Raw genomic sequence first — 24,628 nt, 5'->3', positions numbered from 1 at the left:
GCACTCTTATTCCATGACAAAACTGTCAGTGGTATGGAGAAAACAGAGGATATGTCCTTGTTGGTTCCACTCGGTACTTGTAATGCTCCTAGTACACCTTTGAGTAACAGCTTTTGGCTGCAGGTGAGCAGTTGTGTTGGAAAATGAGTAGTGTTCCACATGAGTGAGTTTGCTAAATAATTGTTACGTAGTAGTCTTTCTGTATCAGCACTTAACATACTTAAGTATTATTGAGGGGAGATCTTCTTGACTAGATTTCTCTCTCCTGTGCAGCTATGAGATGTTGGTTCCTGCTGAATCCAGAGAGGCTCCCAGATCATTGTTTATCAAGAATCTGGTCAGAATGTGACCTACAGCTGAAAAACCTAGAGGAGGTGTTAGTTGTAGAACATGTGGTTCCTCAGCCCAACTCCAGGTGGCTTCCTTGGCAATCAGGCCCCAAATGTATTTCGTAAACCCAGTTCTTCAGATGATTCTGATGTTGTTGGATAGAGGCTCTGAGGAGTACAGAGGGTAAGGACTTGGTCTATTTGTTGCTCAGTTCCCAAGAATAGTGCCTGGCACATACAAGTATGTATTGTATACCTGTTGAATGTGTGAGTAATCGAGTCCAATCTTATGCTTCTTACTGGCTAGGAGTTAGAGACTCTTGTTAGAGTTTAACAAAACATAAGAGAGCTAAGTGATAGATCCAGGGACTATCTGTAAATTATTTGAACTTTAGAATGTTGATGTGTCCACTTTACTTTCATGGTCCAGAATTTTGTTTTATGTCTGACAGAGAGTAAGGATTCCTGTTTTTCAGCTATGGTATAAATAATATTGCTTAAAAATGAACAGCTTCTGTGTTACACTGACTTTCATACTTGGGCTGTTTGGCCATATTCATTCCCAAATTTCTATTAATAAATAAGGCGAGGCTTTTTAGAATTTCAGGGTAGTTTCATTTCTGCCTATGTGTGGTTATGATTTTTGTATCTCACTCCCTGTCATGAGGAAAGTGTGTGCTTTCTAAAAATATTTCTATTGAAATACTCCCAGGTCCCAAAGGGGGTTAAATTGTGAGCAAACAATAGAAACAGATTGTTGTCTTTCATATAGTTTGAGATTGTCTGGATTAGAACATGTTTTTCTTTTCCTTTTAGTTCTGTGTCTGAAAGTACTATTCTTTTGAGTCTTTCTGTGTTTTTTTTTCTTTTTTTTTTCACTGAGCAGACATCTTACTATCCACTGTTACTAGTATCTTTAGCTACTATAGTCCAGTTTTGGGGATGTGTGTGTGTATTTTTAAAACAACTGAAAATGAATTTGTTCCTGTTTAGTCATTTTTTTCCCCACCAGCCCCACTTCCTTCTTTATGACTTTAGAGAAAGATGATATAGAATGGGCTGGTATAGTCTTTCAAGAAATCTATATACTGTCTCATTAAGAAAATGCAGAATAATATTTATTATTGTTCTCAGTGGAATGGGATTTTCTGATGAAAGTAAGCAGGTGTGTTAGTTGACCTGTTTCTCTGAACAACTTAGAGGAGGGAAAGTTTATTTTGGCTCACAGTATTGGAGGGTCAGTTCATGGTGGCCTGACCCCATTGCTCTGGGCCCCAGATGAGTTAGAACATAATGGCAGGAGAGTGTGGTTGAGGAGCAAATCCAGGGAAGAGAGAAAGAGGAGGGAAGAGGACCCCCTTCCAGGGTATGCCTCTAGTGATCTACTGCCTCAGCCCACCCATCCACAATTACCACTAAGTTATTCCATTCAAACTAGCATAGACTGATTAGGTTACAACTGTCATAATGTGATCATTTCACTTCTGACTATTCCTGCACTCACATAGGACATTTGGGGGAACACTTCATCCAAATCATAGCAGCAGGTACAAACTTGTAACAGACTTATAAAATTCATATAATGTATAATATTCTATTATCTTCACAATTCCAATCATGATGCTAGGCTCTGGGATACATACATGAATGCTACACTTACTGAATTTAATAAATGCATATTCTGGCAAATGGAAAACCAGCTGTATGATAATAAAGAGCAGTAAATGTGTGAGAGTATTGTAGGATACCGTGGGACAGTGGGAACACAAAAAGTACAGTCAAAACTAGAATTAAACTATAAAGGATTAGGATTGTTTTGGGTGGGGAAGGATATTGCTGGCAGGAGAAGAAAGTGGTTTGCTGGCCTGTGAACTTGGCCTATTCTAGTATGTGAAGTGGTTTTGTGTGACAACTGTATCTGGAGCCAGGTTGTGAATAACTTTATCTGTCTATGCCAAGGACTCTTGTTTTATTGATCAGCCAATAGAAATTTATTAAAGTATTTTTTGAACAGGAGGATGTCATGATAAGACATTAACTGTCACTTTGACTATCATTTGGAAAGAATGGATTAAAGCAGAGCAATCCTAAAGATACAGAAGACCAGGCTGAAGTTGCAGCTCAGTGGTAGAGCACACTTGCCTGGCATGTGTGAGGCCCTGGGTTCGATCCTCAGCACCACATATAAATAAATAAATAAAATAAAATATCCATTGACAACTAAAAAAAATAAAAATAAAAAAAGATAGGAGACCTTTTAATCTGGAAAAGAAGTGGGAAACATTTAATTAAATGATTTTTATCACTAAATTAAAAATTTTAAATGTGTTGTTTGCTTTAAAACTCAATACATTTTAAAATTTTCATTTAGCAATAAAAATCATGGGAATTATATAGCAAATAAGTTTCATAAACTTACAAGTAGTATCCAGAAATATTTTTTATCATGATTTGAGCATTAAATCACTTCGTGTTTGCACCATACTTGTGTGCTGATTTACTGTTAGGTTTTTCTGGCATTTTTGGGTGTATTCATAGTGTGTACATAGAACTAATTGTAGCTACTTGAAAAAAACATTTTGCCTTAATCCCATGAACTCAGCTGCATTTTCTGCAGAGCTTTTGTTTTGGAAGAGAAATTTACCAGTTTGATTTAGTCTCATTAAGACAGTATATTTACTGAAAGTTCTGTAAACACTCTAAATAAGTAGAATTCCAGGAATCATGAAGCAAGAACTAGGAGATTAAAATTAAGTGCTTATATGTTTAGATAGTTTTTAGGTAAGTCATTTGAAATGTTACAGAATTCACTTATAAAAATGCTAAGGTCAGGGCTGGGGTTGTAGCTCAGTGGCAGAGCACTTGCCTCGCCCACATGAAACACTGTGTTTGATCCTCAGTACCACATAAAAATAAATGAACAAAATGAAGATATTGTGTCCATCTATAACTAAAAAATTTTAAAAAGATATTAAAAAATGTAATCAGTGTTATTGTAAATGATATACCAAATCTTTGTAACATTCTCTTATTACATTTATTTTGACAGTTGGTACTTGTCTTTGATTTGAATTTAGACTAGTATCAACTTATGTGTTATTAAAAAACGACAACAGGGATCCAAGATGGCAGGCTACAGGAAGGCTGCATTCTGTATTGCTCCATGACCTGGGATTCTAGTAGTGGGAATGTTGTTTCTCTGGGAGTTATTAGAGGACCTTGACAGCTGATCCCAAGCAGGACCACCAGCATCAGCATCTGAGTGGAACACCTGGCTACCCACAAGCAGGACCACACTGTTTCTGTGTGGACTCCCATCTACTAACATGGGGATCCCCTGGTCCCCTCCATCTTGAGATACTGCAACCACTGTCATAGTCCCCTACACATGGTAACCAGCACCTGGGGACACAGGGCAGGGACTGGAGACAGCCGCCAGCCACAACACTGTATGCCACAGAGCTGTATCTCTGACATACCGCTCAACACTATACATGGCCCAACCGGGCCGGACATGACACCCCATCTCTGAAAGCAGCCGCTTCCATCTTATGACACCTTGGTCACCATCTTTAGTTGGGGCAACTCCCAGCTTGGGACACCTGCTGTGGCCTAGAAGCAGTATCAAGGTACCTGTATGGTCCTTGCTTAGCATCTGGATAGCCATCTTAAGTGACAGTCACCATTTTAAGAAAAAATTTTACTTTCCTGCCCAAGATTGTTTCTGAGAAAGGCTCAACACTCCCTCATACCAACCCCATCCTTAACTGCTGCATGAGGACCTGCCTGGCTCTAATCCTTGAATCTGCCCTGTGAAAGTCCTGAACCCAAGCCTGTTTTGCCTCTCTCCGTCTATGGAGAGATGTACCTTTATTTGTCAGCTCTGACAAACTCTTGTATGTATCTCTGCCTAGTCACTGTCTTTCATTTCTCACTCACCCATCTCCCAGTTCCTTGCTTTCCTTTAAGTGCCTATAGTCCCCTACTCCCCCCTCTCCCCCACAGCCACTAACCCAGCACAGCCCATAGCTCACAAAACCTTCCCCTGAACTGCTCAGTACAGAACAGCTTTGTGGCAGTTGCTCAGCCCCCAGAATGCAGCCCCACATGACTTCTGGGGAGAGAGGTTTCTGATTGGGAAGTAGAAAGGGAGGGGGCGAGTGAGATCCAGTTTAGAGACTAAATTAGAGACCAAGAATTGTGAGGTCTATAGGTGATATAAGGAGACAAGACTAGCCGCCCACATCACACAAGCAGGCCTCAAAGGAGATCCTTGAGGTGTAGTCTCCCATTGGGGACCAGCAAGTGCTATACCCCACCTCCAGGAGCTCCACCCCAAGACCAATCCTCCCACTCTAATAACCTTCACCATCCCGAGGGTGGAGATACCAGCTAACAACAGACAACCCCACCTATTGGATGAGAAGGGAAGCAGGAAAGATATTGAACTGCAACAAAACCAATCCTTATATTTTCCTTGGAGATTTTTTTCTTTTTCTTTCTTCTTTTTTTCCTCTCTCTCTTTTCCTGCCCTCACATCCCCAACATTTGTGAAACCAAGTACTTTTCATGAATTAGGCTACTGAAGACTGCAATGTCTGAATAGTAGGTTGTGTTATATATTCATGTATCTCCAATTTTTACATTTTTTATTTTTCTTAATTTTTATGTTTGTTTTTTGTACTCTCTCTATTGTCTTCCCACTTACTTGTCTCCCCAAAATCACTTTCTCTCTTATCTTCTGCTACTAGCCAACTTATTTAGATTCCTCTCTCAAGTGTCCTAAGATCTAATAACTCTATATCCTCACCCCTTACCTCCTTAACACCTCTTCCTACACCTCACCCCTGGTTCTCTCTTTGTCCACCAACAGAAACTATAGACCCTTTTGCAAACCTATGTTTTTATTATCTACAGTTTATATTGTAGATAATAATTGAACTCAACATTTCTGTATATTGTGACAAAACCGTAAACATCTTAATAGCAACTATTTGGTTTAAGGCTGCATATTGTTTGTATTAGGATCTGTTAATATTATTCTGCTCCTTAAAGGAGAGGTACTGGAACCCTGCAGGAACACTAAAAACTGTAACACCTCAGTTCCGCAGTTTAGAAGGGAAGATACATGAACATGAAAAAACAAAGGAAGAAAGTGCCCCAAACAAAGCAAGATACTACATATTAGAATCCATGGCCAGCACAACAGAAGAAATGATGAATAAGGAGTTCAGGATATACATAATTAAAATGTTCTGTGAATTAAAGAATGATATAATAGAGCAAATACAGATAGCAAAAGATCATTTTGATAAAGAGCTACATAAGCAAATACAAGAAGCAAAAGATTACTTCAATAGGAAGATAGAGTTCTGAAAAAAAAAACAGATATCCTTGAAATGAAGGAAACAATAAATCAAATTAAAAACTCAATAGAAAGTATCACCAACAGATTAGACTTGTAGACCAATGGTACAGAATAAAAGACACAGAGACAAACCCACCTAAATACAGTTAGATTCCTCTTTTTGTCTCATACTAGACAAAGGTGCCAAAAATATATTGAAGAAAACATAGCCTCTTCAACAAATGGTGCTGGGAGAACTGGAAATCCATATGCAGCAAAATGTAATTAAGCCCCTATCTCTCACCATGTACAAAACTCAAAGTGGAGCAAGGACCTAGGAATTACACCAGAGACCCTGCACGTAATAGAAGAAAAAGAAGGCCCAAATCTTCATCATGTGGGATTAGGCCCCGATTTCCTTAACAAGACTCCTATAGCACAAGAAATAAAAGTCAAGAATCAATGAGTGGGATGGATTCAAACTGAAAAGCTTCTTCTCAGCAAAAGAAACAATAGTGAGGTGAATAGAGGGCCTACAGAATGGGAGCAAATTTTTACCACACACATATCAGAGCACTAATCTCTAGGATATACGAAGAACTCAAAAAACAACACCCCCCCCAAAGAAAACACCCAAATATCTCAATCAATAAATGAGCCAAGGAACTGAACAGACACTTCTTAGAAGATGATATACAATCAACAACAAATATATGAAAAAATATTCAACATCTCTAGCAATTAGATAAATGCAAATCAAAACTACTCTAAGATTTCATCTCATTTCAGTTAGAATGGCAGCTATTATGAAGACAAACAACAATAAGTGTTGGCAGGGATGTGGGGAAAAAAGAACACTCATACATTGCTGGTAGAACTGCAAATTGGTGCAGCCATTATGGAAAGCAGTATGGAGATTCCTTGGAAAACTAGGAATGGAGTCACCATTTGACCCAGCTATTGTACTCCTTGGTCTATACTCAAAGGACTTAAAAACAGCATAATAAGTGACTCAGCCACATCAATGTTTATAGAAGCACAATTCACAATAGCTAAATTGTGGAACCAACCTAGATACCCTTCAGTAGATGAATGGAAAAAGAAACTGTGGTATATATACACAATGGAATGTTACTCAGGAATAAAAGAGAATGAAATCATGGCATTTGCAGGTAAATGGATAGAATTGGAGAATATCATGCTAAGTGAAGTAAGCCAAACCCAAAAAACCAAAGGAAAAATATTTTCTCTGATATATGGAAGCTGATCCATAATGGGGTTTGGGGCGGGGGCATGGGAGGAATGGAGGAACTTTAGATAAGGCAAAGGGAAGGGAGGGAGCCGGAGGGTAGGAAAGATGGTGGAATGAGACAGACATCATCACCCGAAGTACCTGTATGAAGACACAAATGGTGTGACTCCACTTTGTGTACAACCAGAGACATGAAAATTTGTGCTGTGTATGTGTACTATGAATTGAAATGCATTCTGCTATTATGTATAACAAATTAGAATGAATAAATAAATTAAAACAACAAAAAAATAACAACTGAATTGTAATTAACCTTGTGGCAACAGAAAATAGATGTTAATTTTTAAAATAGCAACCACTGAGACATGTATAACATGTATATTATACATATACATATTTTTAATACAAATGTATATGTATTATACATATACATATTTTTAATACATATGTATATGTATACAGGTTAAATTTCTATATTGTTCATTATTAATTTGTACATCTGTGCCCTGATTTTCCCTGTAGAATCTTCTGTGTATTTAACATACAACTTACATATTTGTCTTTTGTACAGGCTTGTGTTTCCTATTTACATTTAAAAGATATTAGAGCTAGGTCTATGTATTCCTGCAAAGAATCTGAGACTTAATGAATTTTTAATCTAGTATATTTTCCAGGTATTTGTGACCTTTCTGACATTTCTGTCTTTTGACTGCCACCATTTGTTCCTTGGATACTGTACACAATCACTGGATTTTAGGCTAGAAAATCTAAGCATCAGACATTGCATCTTCTCTTTCTACTCCATTTGCTTTGGGACTGACCTTTATGTGGTCTGAGCTGTTGCTCTGTTGCCAGTGACCATGACCCCAAGATTTGTCGGCAGGCAGGCACCTTCCTGCTTATTCTTGTACCTGCCTCAGAGCCCTGAAGTTTCCCCACTGCATGCCTGTAGGACAAAGATCATGTTCTGCAACGGGTTGAGCCAGTTTTTCATAGTAAAGCATCCATTAACCTTTGGTCTCCTTCTTATCTCTTATAGGACCTCTGCCTGACACACGTTCTATGTTTTTGTCTTATATTAAAAACAAACATGGGTTCCTGAAAATGCCATATTCTCTAGATCCTCTGTTTTTGTACTTCCTCTGGGGCACTTTTGGGCCAGGCAGAATGGATTGTTTCCTCTGTGCTTCACAGCACTTTGTGATTTCAGCAGTTTTAATTTTTATAAATTGTATTATTGAAATTTCTACATCAGTGTCCCCAACTAGACTGAGTTTTACAAAGTGCCAAACCTACATGTTTTTATGTGCTAAAAACCAAGTGTAGACTTTGGCTTATGGTAGATAGTCATGATAATAGAGTGGAGCTACTGGTTTTGTCTAGGATTAGGAAAGTATGAAAACAAGATAATGTATAAACACAGAGATAAGAATATTTAGGTCTCAAATGTATAGGTGCCTGTAGGCAGAGTAGTTTCTTATGTCATTCCTTTTGGCATCTGTGAAGACAAATAATAATTAGAAGTGACTATCCAGAAAATTGGATTCCAGAGTTGCCATCTGGGATACATTTGGGGCAAGATCAACCTGCATCCAGTTTTGAGTATTCCCAGAGTTTGCTAGCTGAACCTCTATGTGTATAATGATTTGCTGAATAGAAATATCTCTCAGCACAGACATTAAAAAGGGATATAACTGTGGAGAACCTGAAGATAAATAAATCTTCATGTGCTAGCACTTTCCCTTGTTATAATAGACCTATGTTGTTCCGGTACATCATTACTGTGATCTTGATTACCAAAATCAGAAGATAGGAAGCATACTGGACTCACAAAAGTTACTGAAACCTGAATGGACATATTTGTATGTTTTTTCAAGTGTTGATATTCAAATAAGCATATATATACATATATATACATATATACATACATATATATACATACACACATATATATATATACATATATATATACATATATATACATACACACACACACACACACACATATATATATATATATATATATATATATATATATATTTTTTTTTTTTTTTTTTTTTTTTTTTTTTTGGTATTGGTATTGAATTCAGGGGCACTCAACCACTGAGCCACATCTCCAGCCCTCTTTTGTATTTTATTTAGAGATTTAGAGACAGGGTCTCACAGAGTTGCTTAGCACCTTGCCGTTGCTGAGGCTGGCTTTCAATTTGAGATTCTTCTCTATCAGCTTCCTGAGCCGCTGGGGTTGCAGGTATGCACCACTGCGCCCGGCCTCAAATAAGCATATTCCTCAAATATTTTGTGTATGAATACTTTGAGCACTGCAGATAAAGTAACATTCAATTTTTGGCTTAAATATAGAAAATGTATGAGTCGAATTATTCTCTTTTAATTTCAAAAGAAACTTTTTTTTATTTTTCAGTGCTGAAAATGAGCCCATGAGCACAAGTCAGAAAAAGGAAAATGTACTTTCATCAGACGCAGTAAAGGTATAGTTTTAAATTAATGTTATCAATTTAATCACAATGATATATTGTTAATGTTAATCCCAAGCGCATATTTTAAATTACTGCACATTTTTTTCTTTTAGATTCTGTATCTTATTGTACTTTTCAAAAAGAGACTCATATTATTACTTTATGTGGAAATTCAATCCAGCTCTGTTGAACATTAGCATCATGAGATGGGGCAGCTTTGGGACAGAAAGAAGAACCCTGAGAAGGCAGTTTAGAGAGTGATGGTCTCAGTTTTGCCACTAATCAGCTGCATGGCCTTCAACAGAGAAACTTAATTTTTTTGTGCCTTACTCTTCTAATCTGTATATCATATTACATGATCTCCACGGTCTGTTTTCCCTAGAAAGTTCTTAGATGTAGGTTGCATTTCTGAAATGCTGTAGACAACTATTAATCAGTTTGGGGGAAGTAGAAATTAATTACATGTCCCCACATGCCATCGCTCTGTGATGCATGAGTTTGGTAGGCTTACATATAAATTGGTCTTCTTTGCTTATATAGGACAAGCACAAAAAACATATAAGCCTTATACCTAGCTACCCAGTTATTGGTAAGTGGTTGAAAATTAATAAATGTTTCAGTCTTTCTTTTCATAAGTGATTTTCTAGGAACCGGATGTTTGTGTTCTTTGGCCAGATATGCTCTTCTACAATCTTGGGTTTTGGTCCCAGTTGATTTCTTTTTACATGATTTGTAACAGTCAGTCAGAGGGACAGTTTGCACTTTCTAAGGATTTCAGGGCAAATTAGCTTGGTTAAACAGTTATGTGAATTTTTTAAGTACTAATATGGATACTTTTTAACATTTTTGAAACCTATATAAAATCCAAGGACATTGAATATGGCAAGGATCAAGTTTGCATTCTTTATTCCTCCTGCCTTCTTCATGCCAGTGGAAAATTAAATATTTATTGAAAGAGAAAAAAATCCTGGATCACCCTGCTTCCATTTCTTCACTCCTTTGTGAGTTTGGCTACTAAATCCTGTTCTTGGGTTCTATAATATCTTTCCCCTACTTCTCTTCTGCAGCCAACAGTTAGCCATTCTGTCACTTTACCATTGGACAAGCTTTATAGTTGTTATATGCCATGAAGTTGCCCTACGCAAGATTTTCACTTCTAGTACTTAAATAGGAAACTTCACCCATGTTGTTTCACAGAAAGGCTGTGCTTCTGAGATCTCAAACTTGGAATTTTCTTTGGATACCAACTCCTGCCTGTTCATCTTAATTTCTCATGGCCTCTGAATTCTTGACCTACACTAAACCTTCCTGCTTTCTTTGCTCTCTCCTCTTCTCTTGGTCTTTTCCTGTTTCCCTATTCAGGCTCTTTCTGTGGTCCTGTTCTTTCAGCTACAATTTTCCTTTAAAAAAAAAAAAAAGTCTTCAGTCTTAAAACTCTTTTATTCCCAGTATTTCTGTTTTCCACCTTCAGAGATTTGCTCCAGGAAGTTCCAGCTTTGTGGATTTAGTAAATATTTATGGTGGCAAAAATAATGGCTGGACGTCTATGCTAACAGCCTTTTCCTATTTTTGTTAATATCTTAGTCCCTACAATCTTTTTGATACGCTCTTAATATCTTAGTTTGAGTGTCCAGGATCATTTCATTCTGGGATCTAGGTCCCTAAGTAAATACCACTCACAGTCACAGGCTGTTTTACTGATGACTTGAAGCCTTCAAGGTTACTTGTACATGGGAACCTGGATTAGCTCATAATAAAAAGAGCACATGGCATTCTCTGGGGTAGCATTTTGGCCTGTGTAACCTTTTGTTTTTCTCATTCTTCTGAAAACTACCAGTAAAATTTCTTCAGCCTAACCACACAGACGCCAGCACTCAGCCTCAGGCCTTAGGGGGAGCAAAACAGGTTAAAAACTGTTTGCGATAACATTTAGTCTCTTGCCATTTGGAACATTTTCAGTTGAAGATTTTTCATTTAGCAAGTGGCATAAAACATGCCTTTTGTTTTCTTTCTAATGAATAGTTCCTGAAACAGCACTCCACTGTAGTTTGGCATTTTTCACTGTGTGCTTCCATCTTGTTAGCCTGGATTTGATAATGCCTTCTGTAATAAGAAGGAAAAAAAATGTGCATTTTTTTTCCCAAGTCTGAGTCATAAATAACATTTATATATGATGAATATATTCTTATATATATCTTATTATGAGTGTTTGGCCTTTAAGATGCTGACTCAAGATGTCAGAAATTGTTGGCTAGGGGACAAGTTTGAGCTACAAAAATTAATTGCAGTTTTATAATATAATACAAGATAATTTTATAATTATCTTAGGACACTATGATTTTTAAAATACCACTTACATGCTGCACAGCTTATGCTGTTTTGATAACATTGTTATCTAATACTTGAATCTGTTCATCTACTGGAATGTTTTTCTTTTATATTAATCACGTTTTGTATCTACCTGGAGAAACTTTCGGATATTTAGTTCTCATTTTACCATTATCTTGTAGCCTTAGCCTCTTGATGCATTCACATCACTTTTATTTAAGTGGGGGAAGGCATGTTCTTAAGCCCTGTCCCCTTCTGCCTATTTCAGAGGAATGGGTATCCCTTTGTTCCTTCCAAGGCTAAGTTCCCAGCAGCCTGTACCTGTGTCCCATATCAGTGAAATGGTGCCTTTACCCTAACCCTAACTTTAACCATAACTCAGGAAAAATAGTTCTTGGGATAAAACATCTGGCCAAAACTTGGAAATATATCTTTGTTTGAGAATGGTGGTGATTTATTCTGGGTGAACAGTGTAGAAATCAGCTATTAGAAAGAAACATTTTGGAACGAAGGCATACAAGAATATATTGAACTTTGTCCAGAAATCAAAATCCTTATCTCTTGATTGCTTTTATAGAGTGCCATCAAGGTACTTAAAATGGAGATTGCAGTGTGCATTGCTATACTGTCCAAGTGACCAAAGGTGGTGCTGGTCAAAGTTCTTGGATGTCAAATGTATTTTAAATTATTTGGTTTGATTTGCAGCATTTCAGCCTGTTATAGACCTGGAATGATCCTTCACTCTGGTATAAGTGAATACCTTACATAAGGAAACTGGGAAGGATCTTCTAATTTATTGATTTTTTTTTTTTTTTAATTTGAGAAACTTTGTCTCCATAGGTTCCAGGTATGGAATCTGGAATAGTAGAGGCGACTCCAAAAACCTCTCAGAGGATCAAAAACATTGATCTTTCTGGCTCATTTGTTTTTACTGAATAAGTCCTTTTACCACAATAGGAAGGAATGGCTTTCCCTTCATGTCATAGCTTCTTCTTTCTTTCTCTTCTTGCTTTGTACTCCTGCCCAGCTTGATTTGATTTCTGACTACATCGTAGGTTATGTAGGACAAAGCCCACATCTCTGTCTCCATCTCAACATGTATTCCTGACATTCAGAGTGAGAAAGCCAATTCTTTGAGCCTTTCCTTTGAGATATCACCAGGTAAAAGATTTGTTTTAACTTATTTTGTTCTAACTTCCTTCTATTTTTGTATATTTGGTCCTAGTAAAAGGTACTATTATATTTCCCAAACTTGGCACCTGGGAGTGATTCTCTCATTTTGTTTTCTTTCTCATTGTATCAATGCGCACGAACAACTCATCTTTCCTGTCCTTACCTCTTGCTACTATCTAACTGATTTTTTTAAAATATATTTTTTAGTTGTAGTCACACACTATTTATTTTATTTATTTTTATGTGTTGCTGAGAATTGAACCCTGGGCCTCACATGTGCTAGACGAGCACTCTACTGCTGAGCCACAACCCCAGCCCTGATTTTTTATTTAGATTAGAACTGATGTTTTTTATTTAGATCAGCAATTTCCACCCCCCACCCCAACTTTTCTTTTGGTTCTGATTCATATAATGATGACTGCTTGGGGATAACTCTGGTTAAGGGCATTTATCTGGAGATATGTATTCCTGTGTTAAAACTTATGTGGAGATGAAAAACAGTGAAAGTAATACCATTGATAAAACCTTGATTCCATTCCATTGCAGTTTTTAAAAGTGAAATTCCAGGTTTTTAATTAATATTGGTAGAGTTATTTATGACAGCTCAGAAATAATTATTAGCAACGGTGTGTTATGATGTAGAAGTTGCATATAGCTTAGTTGTTTTTGTATTAAGCCATAACCAAATCAGGTAGGGCAAAATAATTTATGGCCTATCTACTTTGTCTGTTCTTATTTTCTATTGAATAATTTATTCTGTGATAAAGACGTAAAGTTACCTTTCAAGCAAAATTACTTTAATAAAAGAAGTATAAACAGTTTATCTTTACATCTTAATATTATCTGTAAAATCCATATATTGTTAAGGCAAATGTGTATCAGTAGTGACTATGGAGTAAATCAAACAGTTCACCACAACTAAACCGATTATGACAGTCAGTGGTGATTTTTATTTAAAACTTTAGTATCACTTAGACTTTAACTCAAGGTAGTGGTAATAATAATTTGATGCTGAAATATTTTTTTTTTTTCAAAATTGAGGGAATTTCAACTATTAGTGGTACAATTTCAACAACTGGCAACAATTGGCAAATTTGCCAAGTAATATGAGGCAGCCAGATGTCTTAATGGAATCTTAACTAGAATTCTCTAGAAAGCAGCTTGTTTCAGTTTACAAATGCCAAATTTTAGTACCTTTTAATGACTAAGGTAATAGTCCTACTTATGACAACAACATAAGAAGTTGTTTGCTTTCCCTCTGTGGTGGCAGAGAAGACATAGGATGATAGGGATATCCATGGGAAGAACATATACACGGTCTTCACACTAAAAACCTTGAGTTATGGCAGGGCACAGTGGCTCACACCTGTAATCCCAGTGGCCTGCGAGGCTAAGGCAGAAGGATTGCCAATTTAAAGCCAGCCTCAACAATTTAGCGAGCCCTTAAGCAACTCAGTGAGACCCTGTCTCTAAATAAAATACAAAAAGGGCTGGGAATATATCTCAGTGGTTAGGTACCAGAAAACAAAACAAAACCAAAAAAAAACCTTGAGTTGTGGTAGGAATTTCCAAAGAGAGGAAGGGATAAGTGGTCTCAGCCATTGGAATAGCAATATTCCAAAAGATAATACAGTAAGAGACAATGAAAGGAAGGAAGGGAGGAAAGAAGGGAGGCAGAATAAAAGAGTGAGAATGCTTATGCTGACATTGAACATTCCAAGCATGAGCAGCAAGAGATGAAATTGGAGAATGCTTCAGGGGCTAGATTCATCAAAAACCCAAAGGCCATGGTAGGGAGTTTGACAGCAATGCACAACCACTGAAAAACTTTAACATATTGTATTTGACTTGTACAAGAGTGCTTTGCCTTCTGAATGGACAGTAGATTGAAGGACAACAAGAATGATATCAAGGAAACTGGTTAGGACACTGCCAACACTATTCTAGGGTAGGGGGTTATAGTGTCCTGATGGCTGACTGTAACAAGAAGTGAGGATTTTATAATTTCTAGAAAATGGAAGAATGGAAATACAGGGTGGTCAGGTTTAGTTTAGGATGTATTGGCCTTGAGGTTCCAGTGAAGCATCCCGATGCAGATTAATGTCTGTTTGATGGTGAGATGTGCAGGTCCATAGCTTAGGAGTTCAAACTGAGAATACAAATTGGGGGGTAATCTGGACCACTGCATCTGTGGGAACCATGAGATCTCATGAGAAAGTGAGCACAAGCTGGAAACAGGAGGAATATGGTTTAAAAGGGATGATTACAATGTGTTCATCTTGGAGGAGATTGAGAGAATATTCAGATAGGAAGATGGGACACCTTGGAGTCTGAATGTCAGGGAAGCCAAAGAAAGAATAGTTTTCAGGAAGAGATTCCGTCTCACATTCTTTCGATGCATAATATAATGCCAACACAGGGAAAAAAAATAGAACTAGTAAGTAGGACAGTGTCTCCCAGAGATTGTGGTCACAGCATGACCGGGAGAAAAACCAGGCAATAGGGATTTAGGAAGTGATTTGGAGGTAAAGGAATGGTGGTGAGGGTTAATACCTCCTTTGTGAGGAGGTTGGTAGTGAGAAGAGAGAAGGCTATCTCTGTATATTAGACTAGCAAATGAGCAACTGAGGTTTCTGAGGAGACACCAGGGTGGAGTTCTTCTATTCTGTCATGCACAGCTTAGTGAAGGAAGCAGCCCAGAGGCTGCTGCCAAAATGCAGGTAGAGGAGAGGCACACTCAGGACTATGAGGAAGTGACTCTACGAAATAGACAGTTTTAAACCAGGGAGAGAGAAGTGGGGAACTTAAGGGATATAGAAAAGTTTTGAAATTACTGCTGTAGAAATGGGGGAAGGTTTGAGACTGGTTTCTAGCTAAGGCTGTAAATCATGAATTGTAGGTGTCCTGCATCTGCAAAGCTGTGTGTTCACCCACTGAGTTTTAAAGTAAGATTCCTTCATGGATGTGGAGGAGAAAGACTGGATTTTTGCTGGGTGGAGATGACCAAAGATCAAGGGAAAGAGGCTTTGAGGTTATTGACAGTATTGGATAGCTGGACAGAGAAGATACACATATTTGTGAGAGCTGAAAGAGAATAAGAATCAGAGGGCAGAAGCTGTGGTGAGGCAGGGGACATGGTGTGATGGGCATACCTGGGACAGTGGGATAGGAGCTGGGAAGATGAGAAGGTTTGGACACTGGTGGTTGCCTGAAGTTGAGGGTCAGAGGTGGGTCAAGATGGTAAAGACAGTGACTGGGTTAGCCAGAGGAGTAGTAGGTCAGGTGGAAGCAAAAGTCACTAGAATTAAGGGTGCCAAGGAACTGGCCAGGGTGAACCGAAGGGTTGTCCTTGTTGTGCACAATTCCCAAGTCAGGTGGTAGAGGCAGTCGAGGAAGAGCCCTTCTCTTTCACTCAGACTTGTCGACTCTCCCTATACCTTGACCATGCTCACTCTACCAGTCACCATGGTGGTGCACATCTGTGACCTGCTATAGACTGCTCAAGGAGGTGACAAAATAATTCCAATAAGACCTGTAGAAAGTTTATTACATTACCAGAGTGTAGGCTCCATGGAAGCAGGGACTTGGGTATATTTTTTCACTGTTGTATCGAAACACTTATAACAGTGTCTTACTCATTGTTTATTGAATGAATAAACCCTTTAAAGTTTGTACTACCCCTAACTGCTCCTTGGCTCACCCTGTTTTAGTGTATTGCTGACTTGGGGTTGCATTCCTCAGAAATATTCTTCCAAGTTTGTGAGAAACATTCTCACAAGTCTTGATTTCGTGAGTCCAGATGCCAGCTCTGCCTCTGAGGTCTGCTTTATTTCCCCTTCCACTTTCATGAGATCACAGCCACTTGTTGGATCTTCCCCATTGTCTCCACTCTTATAGAATTGCCCAGGGTTTAGCCATGTGCTTGTTACTTTAGGAGAAAAAGGAAATGTCCCTCCTTCTCCCCAAGGCTAAACCTCTCCCATATTAGTGATATTAGAGACTATGTTGGTCTCTTTGGCTATCATGTTCTCTGTTCTTCTGGCATCTATCATCCCTTCCCTTCCAACCTGTGTATCCCTTCCTTTAAAACAGGAACAAAAAGCCACTTCTTCATTCTTGGAACTTTAAATGTTGTCATTTTTCTTTCTGGTTATAAATCTCTCCAAAGGCTCCCTTCTAATTAGTGAGCTTTCTGATCTCTTTGTAACCTGCTCACTTCGTAGATCCTTGAGTTTAGGACTGGGCTCATGGATTTCTGAGGCATTATGACTGTTTTTCCTCCATTCATAGGGATTGTCCATGGTTCTCATTCCTTTATCCCAAAAAGTATTTGAGCATCTCTTATTGTCAGGCACGTTTCAATGTGCTGGAGATACTGCAGCGAATAACATAGACAAAAGATGTCTACCTTAGTGGATTTTATTTTCTAGTGGGGGTGGAAACCAAACAAACACAGATGTTCAAAGGTGTACATGTGTACTCTTGGCAAGTACAAGGAGGAAAATAAAACAGAAAGGAGATGGGCAGTTTTGGAATGCAGGGGTTTGCTAAGTAGGACCTTTAAATGAGGTCTGAAGGAGATAAGGAGGTGCAAATCATGTAATTATCTGGGGCAAGAACATTCTAAGCAGAGAGAGTAAGGGCAAAATTTCTAGGCAAGAGAGCGTACCTAATGTTTCTGAAGATCAGTGAGGAAGATAGCCCCTCTTTTTTTTTTTTTTTTCAATCTGACAGTAGTGAAAACATTCTTTCCTCCCTAGTGCATTTGAAAGTATTCTTTTCCCCTTTACTTTGGACACCACTCTTTTGGAGGGAGTAACCTGGCCTTATTTTTGCATTTTTCATTTCTTTGTGTGTGTGTGTGTGTGTGTGTGTGTGTGTGTCTGCATCTGCCTTTTACTCTTTTCTTTCCCTCTACAGCCCTTTCATTGGTCTCCACTCCCCTGTACACAGTGTGTTGCCAAGTTGCATTCCTAAGCTGTATTTCTGACTGCCTACCAGACTTTCTGTTATCCCTCACTCTCCCTTTCTGTTATCCCTCACTGGTCACCCTGTCAAACCTCATTCTCTCTCCTCTGTCTTCTTTGGCCACACTGCTGCCATAATGAACATCCTTCAGATATCTGTGTATGTATACTGTGTGTCTAAAATGTTTTTTTGTCCTTCAGGAGTAAGCTCAGATGTTACCTTCTTTATGCGATTTCTCCCTATCTCTAGTCAAATTAATTATGTCCTTCGTTACGTCTTTCTTCTGAACTCCATAAAGTGATGCAGTGATGACTAAATTTCTTGTTAGACTGTAAGCTCCCCGAAGGCCACAGCTAAGACATATTAATCAGTGCTTCTAATGCTTTTCTATATTTCCTTGTATAAGGCATGTAGCAAAAAGAGCGGAGAGATGAATTTGCTTCAAGATTACATACTGCATATGAAGGGAAAATTTCCCAAAGATACAGATGCCTTCATGTTAGCATTCATGTATTATATGCAGAATATTAACATCATTACAAGAAACTGGAATTTATATTTTGTTTGTGGTTTCTTAAATCCTGAGTGCTTTTCATTCTACTGACTTTTTAGAACAATGGCAGACACAGTCCTGTTGGCAGAGGGACATAGGCCCCACCTAATAAGGGCCTGTGGCAGGCTGAACTGCATTGCTGTCTAGGCTTAGGGCAAAGAACAGCTGCTTTAGATCAAACTTAAGATTTTAGTTATACAAATACAGATTTTATTGTAGGTTTTTACATTGAATAGCACAGTTCTCTTTTTTTCCCCTAAATTTAATAACTTTGTTGAGGTTATTTTAATTAGAAATTTCTCCTAAGATTGTGAAGGGAAAATGAAGCAGTTCAGACATTTTAGAAAATGAAAAAATGCTCTTTGGCAAACTTACATTATCGACATTCTAGAAGAGTAAAGCTGAAAATTGAGGCTAAGAAGAAACAAATGATTTTTAAAAATTTGTACATAACTCTGAGAAGGTTAAATGTGAAGGTGTTCATTAGCAAAATGTGTCTTCCTCCTTTAGAAAATAGAATATTATGCTTTGAAAGGAATAGTCAAGTGAAAATAATAATTAAGTGAGCCAAAAACTATTTTTGACAGAAATAATTTGTTTTTAAATAATGTCTAAAGCTAATTTCCACATTCTCTTACTTTTTAAGAACATTGCTCTAGTTTTGCAGGACTTCACCTTTGAATCTAAATAATTTTAAGAATATTGATGATATTTTAGTGAACAGTTCATAGTTTACTTTCTTCAGGTGGCTGTGCAGGCTATTAGTTATAGGAAAGAATTAATCGGTTTGATTGATGTTCCACATTAGTTCATTTTGACTTAGGGAGAACTATTGTGGCTGGAAATTAAGCAAATTAAATAGAATAGTCAAAGGACAAAAGAAATAGTGTCTTTCCTGTGTGAGCACTTTTAAAATGTGGTGAGCCTGTCTTCTGCCACACTCTGGGCCTTTCTGTCAGCTGAGGGGAAGAGGCTGCCTGTTTACAGTGTGGGCTCTCACAAGAGCAGAAGGTTGAATGGGTTAAGAGGAGACAAATAGGGTCAAATTGCAGTTGAAACTGTAGAAGTTGAGACTTGTAGACTGCAAGGCTGGTGATATTTTTTTTCAATGTAGAACCTTACAAGTACATTAAGGTCCTGACAGAAAAATGCTCCATGTTGACTTAGAACTACCCTCTGACACCTAAGGTGGGCACAGACTTAAAATATGGTTTACTTGAAATCAGTTCGCTGGGTTAATAGGTTCTGAACACTTTCTCAACCTTTCGTAGGCTAAATGTGATTTGTGGTGAGTGGAATGCTTCTTTCAGCGGTTGGAAACTTGGATTCAAATGTGGAACGAGGTGAATGAACAAATGACATTATAATTATGGTGTTCTTGCTTTCTTGAAGATCAGCTTCTTGCAAAACTTTGTCATGTGAACCTTACAGTGCCCTAAGGTGGTTTTACCTTGGTGTTCTGATCTTTTTTCTGACTCACACTTGAGCTTTCCTTTTGTAAGGACTCGTGAGCCTGACAGGTGACAGATACTGTCGGATGTGCATTCCATTTACAAGTATGTGAGCAAGCATGTTTGGAAGGCAGGGTGAGTTGGCACAATGGCCTAAAGCTTTTTGGAATCTGGGAAGAGTGTGAGGTGGAATGCCAGCGTGGTCTTTGCTGGAACAGCTTGACTTTCCCGTGTGCAGAACACATATTAATGTGTGTTTGCTTTACCAGTAACTTAATTATAAGCAGAATAAACCTCTGGAAGTGTTTAATGTCTGCAAAGAATGCCCTGGGCTACCTGTTTTGCATTAACACATTATCAGGACTTTATGTTTTACTGTGAAGGGGTCACAGTGGGCCTTTTCTCTGAATTATTGCACCATCTTACTGTCTCTCCTGTTATTCTTGAAGAACAGTTTTACATAATTGTGACAGCTTCATGGACTAATGTAATGCTGAGATGATAAGGTTTGCTCAGGTGTTATTTGTCTAACATACCACGTGCTATGACAAATTTAAATACACACAAGCTTTGCCACGAACTGTCCCTTTACTTGTCTCTCTACTTACCTCTCACTTTTGCACCATGGCCCCACGCACAGTGAACCTCTTAGAAGCTGATGCCTCACTGAACTTTCACACACCACTCACTCACTCAAATTCACTAGCATCACCTAGTCACTTTTTAGATCCCCTTCAGATGGGACACTTCCTACAGTTACCTCGTCTGCCCTTGCCTCCATCAAATGTGGACTGGTTACGCTACTCTGGGTCCCCACATATGCTGTACTTCTCTCTTTTCCATATCTACTTTATGGCTTTGTTCGATTGGCACTTACTATGCTTAAGTGGATTGTAATCTGCCTGAAGTCTGAGAAGCCATCGTTCTGATTCACAAAGTTTCCCTGGTGTCTGGCACAGTCTGTCCTAAAATTTCTTATCAGTTAATCTGTGTTGTTTTTTAAATCATAATGCTTCTTATTTATTCTGTATGTTTTTTTTTTTTTTTTCAGATTCATCAAAGTGAGGAGAAAATAAACCATGCTGAGAAGCTGATCACTCTTCCAACACAGGAAGATCCCAAAAAGGCAAATGATCTTGCCGGTTCCACTTCAGATGCCAAAACAGGGGAAACTGATAAACAACCAAAAGAGAGCTTTTTTCAGTTTCTTGGTAACTTGTTCAATATCTCAGGAAAATCATCTCTTGGTGAAGCTAAGCAGTCTTCTTTCAAAGATGGCCATGATAAAACTGAAAGAGACTCTCAAACTCATGGTGACAGTCATGAAGGGATCCAAAGTGAGAGGGAGATTTTCAGTGATACACTGGGACCCCAGGCAGTTCCAACAGAAGAACAAGAGTCCATCTCAGCTGAACTCTCAGATACCTTTTCTTTGGATACAACTCAGGACAGTGAACAGGAAACCACCGATTTGCCAAAGTAAGTAGAATTTAATTAAGTCAAAAAGTCAAGCTTTTGGACCTAGCTTTTAAACGTAAGTTCTAATTCTCATTAATTGGAAGAAAAAGTATTTGGTAATATCTTTACTGCTATGTAAAAGACAGTAAGATTCTTTTGGACCATCCTGGAAATCTAACACCTTTTCAGCTATTTTGGGGGCAAGACTACTAGTGCCTTTTAGGTAATTAATTGTCACAGTAGAAGATTTTTTTATTTTTTTTTAATTTAAGCCTTCTTTGAATGGGAGTGTTTTTGATTGTCTGAATTCCTCCTGCATTAGACATACTGAACAGGCAAGGGTTCAGTATGTCTACTTTAGGAACCATAATGGACCTAACATTTGTATTTTCATTCTTTCAGTATTCTTTTTGTGTGTGTGTGAAATCTAGGTAAATCATTTAAGAAAATTAATTGACTCTATTCATGAAACTAGCTTTATGAACCTTTTACCAAGCTCTTAGAAGCCAGTCTTACGTGAATTTGGGCAGCATTTTACCACCCGTTTTTCCTTTGTTTGATTATGAATAGGAAGCAACTTGTTTCTCTTTTTACTCAAATGAGCCAAAAAATGTTTTTAATGGTGTTGAGTACATTAGGCATCATGGGTAATGCAAGAGTGTTAATTCATAACTATCAGGGATCTGTTTCATTGACTTTTATTTTGTCCTCACTTGAGAATTGGTCATCAATAATACTGTAGTCATGTAAAGATGATAACTTATTGTGTACTTTTTTTTTTTTTGGTAGTTTCAAAGTGTCCTGCAAGCTAATTCCTCATAGCAAATTTATAAGATCAGACCCAAATCACAGTTCTAAGAACAGAGACCCAAATAGATGAGAGTTTGCTCATCAAGTGATGTGGCGGAGCTTGTTCTACCAGATGTTGAAATATACTGATAAAGATATAGTATCTGCAGCTGTGCCAAGCAGGTGTAATATTTGCTATAAATTTAAATGGAGCAGAATTTATGAGAGTCTGGAAGTAGACTCTCATAAAATTTAAAATCTAAACCTGTGGTGAGGACATTTGCATTCTCTTTGAAATGTGGATTCATTGGAAAAACTGCTTAACAATTTGGAGGGAAAAAGTTATTTCTAATTTTTATATTAAAATAGTTACAAATAAATGTTTACAAAGTAAACTAAGAGAAGCAATATATGAATTATTATTTTACTTTTGATAAAAATCACTTTATAAGCATAATAGCAATAGAAGGTGTTAGGAAAGAGATCAAGATAAAGATTACTCCCAATTTTCAAATTCCTGTATGTCAAAAAACATAACCAATGATAATTTAAATGGAAAATGAGAAAAATCATATACAACAATGACAGAGAATACTTTAATTGGTCAGCAATTTAGATACTAATATAATAGAAGATTAAAAATGGCAAACAATATAAAGAATTTAAATAGAAATATAAACCACTAACAATTGAAAAAGTTTGTTTTCACTAGCAATCAAGGAAATGAAAACTAAAATGAGAATTTTTTTCTCCTTTAAATTGATAATATTAATAACTATTTTTCATGAGTCAAAGTAGATAAAGCCAGTGCTCATATACTCTGCTGGGAATGGAGGATGTAATTTGATAGCATGTTTTAGGAATTCAGTTGGCACTATGTATCAAGAACTTTAAAATGTATAAGAACTTTATAATTTTTTCTGATAATATACAAAGGTGTTCATTTAAACATTATTTTTCATTGAAAATAAATGTCCAACAAAGTGGCTCAATTGTAAATCCATTATATGGGATTGTTTAAAGTAACACTATGGAAAGTGTGGTTCCTGGAAAAGTAGCATCAGCATCACTCAAGAATCATTAGAGAAGCATATTTGTTGACCATGTCTCTAACCCCTTCGCCCCATCCCCCTGGCTCTGTGGATGGAGCCCAGGTCCTGATTTAAACTCAGTTGACATCTCTGGGAGCAGGGTCCAGCAAGCTTCTAACAACTTCTCCAGGTGACTTTTTTGCACGCTGATATTGGAGATCCAGTATTGTGAAGTAATTTAAAATGATGGAGAATTGAATAGAATGGAAAGTTCACATTTTTTTCTTCTTTGGTTCTGATTAGTTTGGTTAAGCTTATTTCTTTGGCAATGGACAATAGAAAATGACAGTGGATACCAGGTTTCTTATTTCTTGTTGGTAAACCTTCTTTGATAATGGAATAATCACTTAAGGCGATTCTCTAGAACCAACTCAGCAAAGAAAGTCTTTTATTAATTTAGGTGGAAAGGAAATGATGCCTGAACTCCCAACTAAGAAACAGTCTTCCTCTAGGCCTAGCTTTGGAAATGCCACTGTTTATCAGGCTAAGAACTACAATTGATAATTTGTCAGTTTCTATCAATAGTTATTATTAACAATTATCAGTTTAAGAATTGTGATTTAAAAGTTGAATCCTATTTTTATAAGTTTGTTTTGACATTATAGTGAAGGACTGCTCACAACTAATTTTAGATGTTATTTAAGTAATACACCTAGAAAATTATTTTAAAATAATTCTGAGGGGCTTGGGATGTGGCTCAAGTGGTAGTGCGCTCGCCTGGCATGTGTGAGGCACTGGGTTCGATCCTCAGCACCACATAAAAATAAAATAAAGATGTTGTGTCCACCGAAAACTGAAAAATAAATATTAAAAAAAATTCTCTCTCTCTCTCTCTCTCTCTCTCTCCTCTCTCCTCTCTCCTCTCTCTCTCTCTCTCGAAAAAAAATAATAATTCTGAGTATTTGCATTTTAAGGAGTAAAGTTGTTTTTGTTCTGTGGTATGACTGTACTAAAAACAAGGGTATATTTAAGTTTCTTTTTCAGATCATGAGATTATATCAAATGTAAAATGTTATTTAAAGTGAAATTTATAATAAATTATAGGGGATTTGTTTCCCATAAATTAAAAAAATAATAATACAAGGAAGAATGAGTTAACTGAAGGTTTTACATTGCCTTTTATGGAAAGTGCCCTTTTTTTCTTTAGAGGTCTTCATAATCAGGGTGTATTTAAACAAGTCTATGGCTTTAGATGAGTTAATATAACCTGTGGTATATAACAGTGTTCATTATCATACAATCAAACATATTTTGTGACTGCCATTAATATCATTTTCAAAATTTAAATCATTTACCTATTCATTCAAAGTGGATTTAAAAAATCATCACTAAAATCGAATTGAATGATTTCATCTTAGCTTACTTAAAAATAGTCATAAGCTTTGCCATTGTTTTTATTTATAGTTGACTAT

The 24,628-nt window shown here is 37.2% G+C and overlaps 1 protein-coding gene across 1 annotated transcript in view; it reads left to right on the top strand.

The window, feature by feature from the left end:
• The window catches only part of Crybg3 (crystallin beta-gamma domain containing 3), a 110,117-nt gene that overhangs the window by 14,865 nt on the left and 70,624 nt on the right, over positions 1–24,628 (top strand). Inside the window, exons 2-3 of the mRNA XM_027943246.2 lie at positions 9,351–9,417; positions 20,930–21,357. Coding sequence (XP_027799047.2) covers positions 9,351–9,417; positions 20,930–21,357 — 495 coding nt within the window. The remainder of the gene's footprint in view (positions 1–9,350; positions 9,418–20,929; positions 21,358–24,628) is intronic.

The sequence above is a fragment of the Marmota flaviventris genome, chromosome 8, assembly GCF_047511675.1.
Source record: "Marmota flaviventris isolate mMarFla1 chromosome 8, mMarFla1.hap1, whole genome shotgun sequence".
Taxonomy (NCBI): domain Eukaryota; kingdom Metazoa; phylum Chordata; class Mammalia; order Rodentia; family Sciuridae; genus Marmota; species Marmota flaviventris.
Note: the sequence above shows the minus strand (reverse complement) of the source record. Positions and strands in the feature narration are given on the sequence as shown.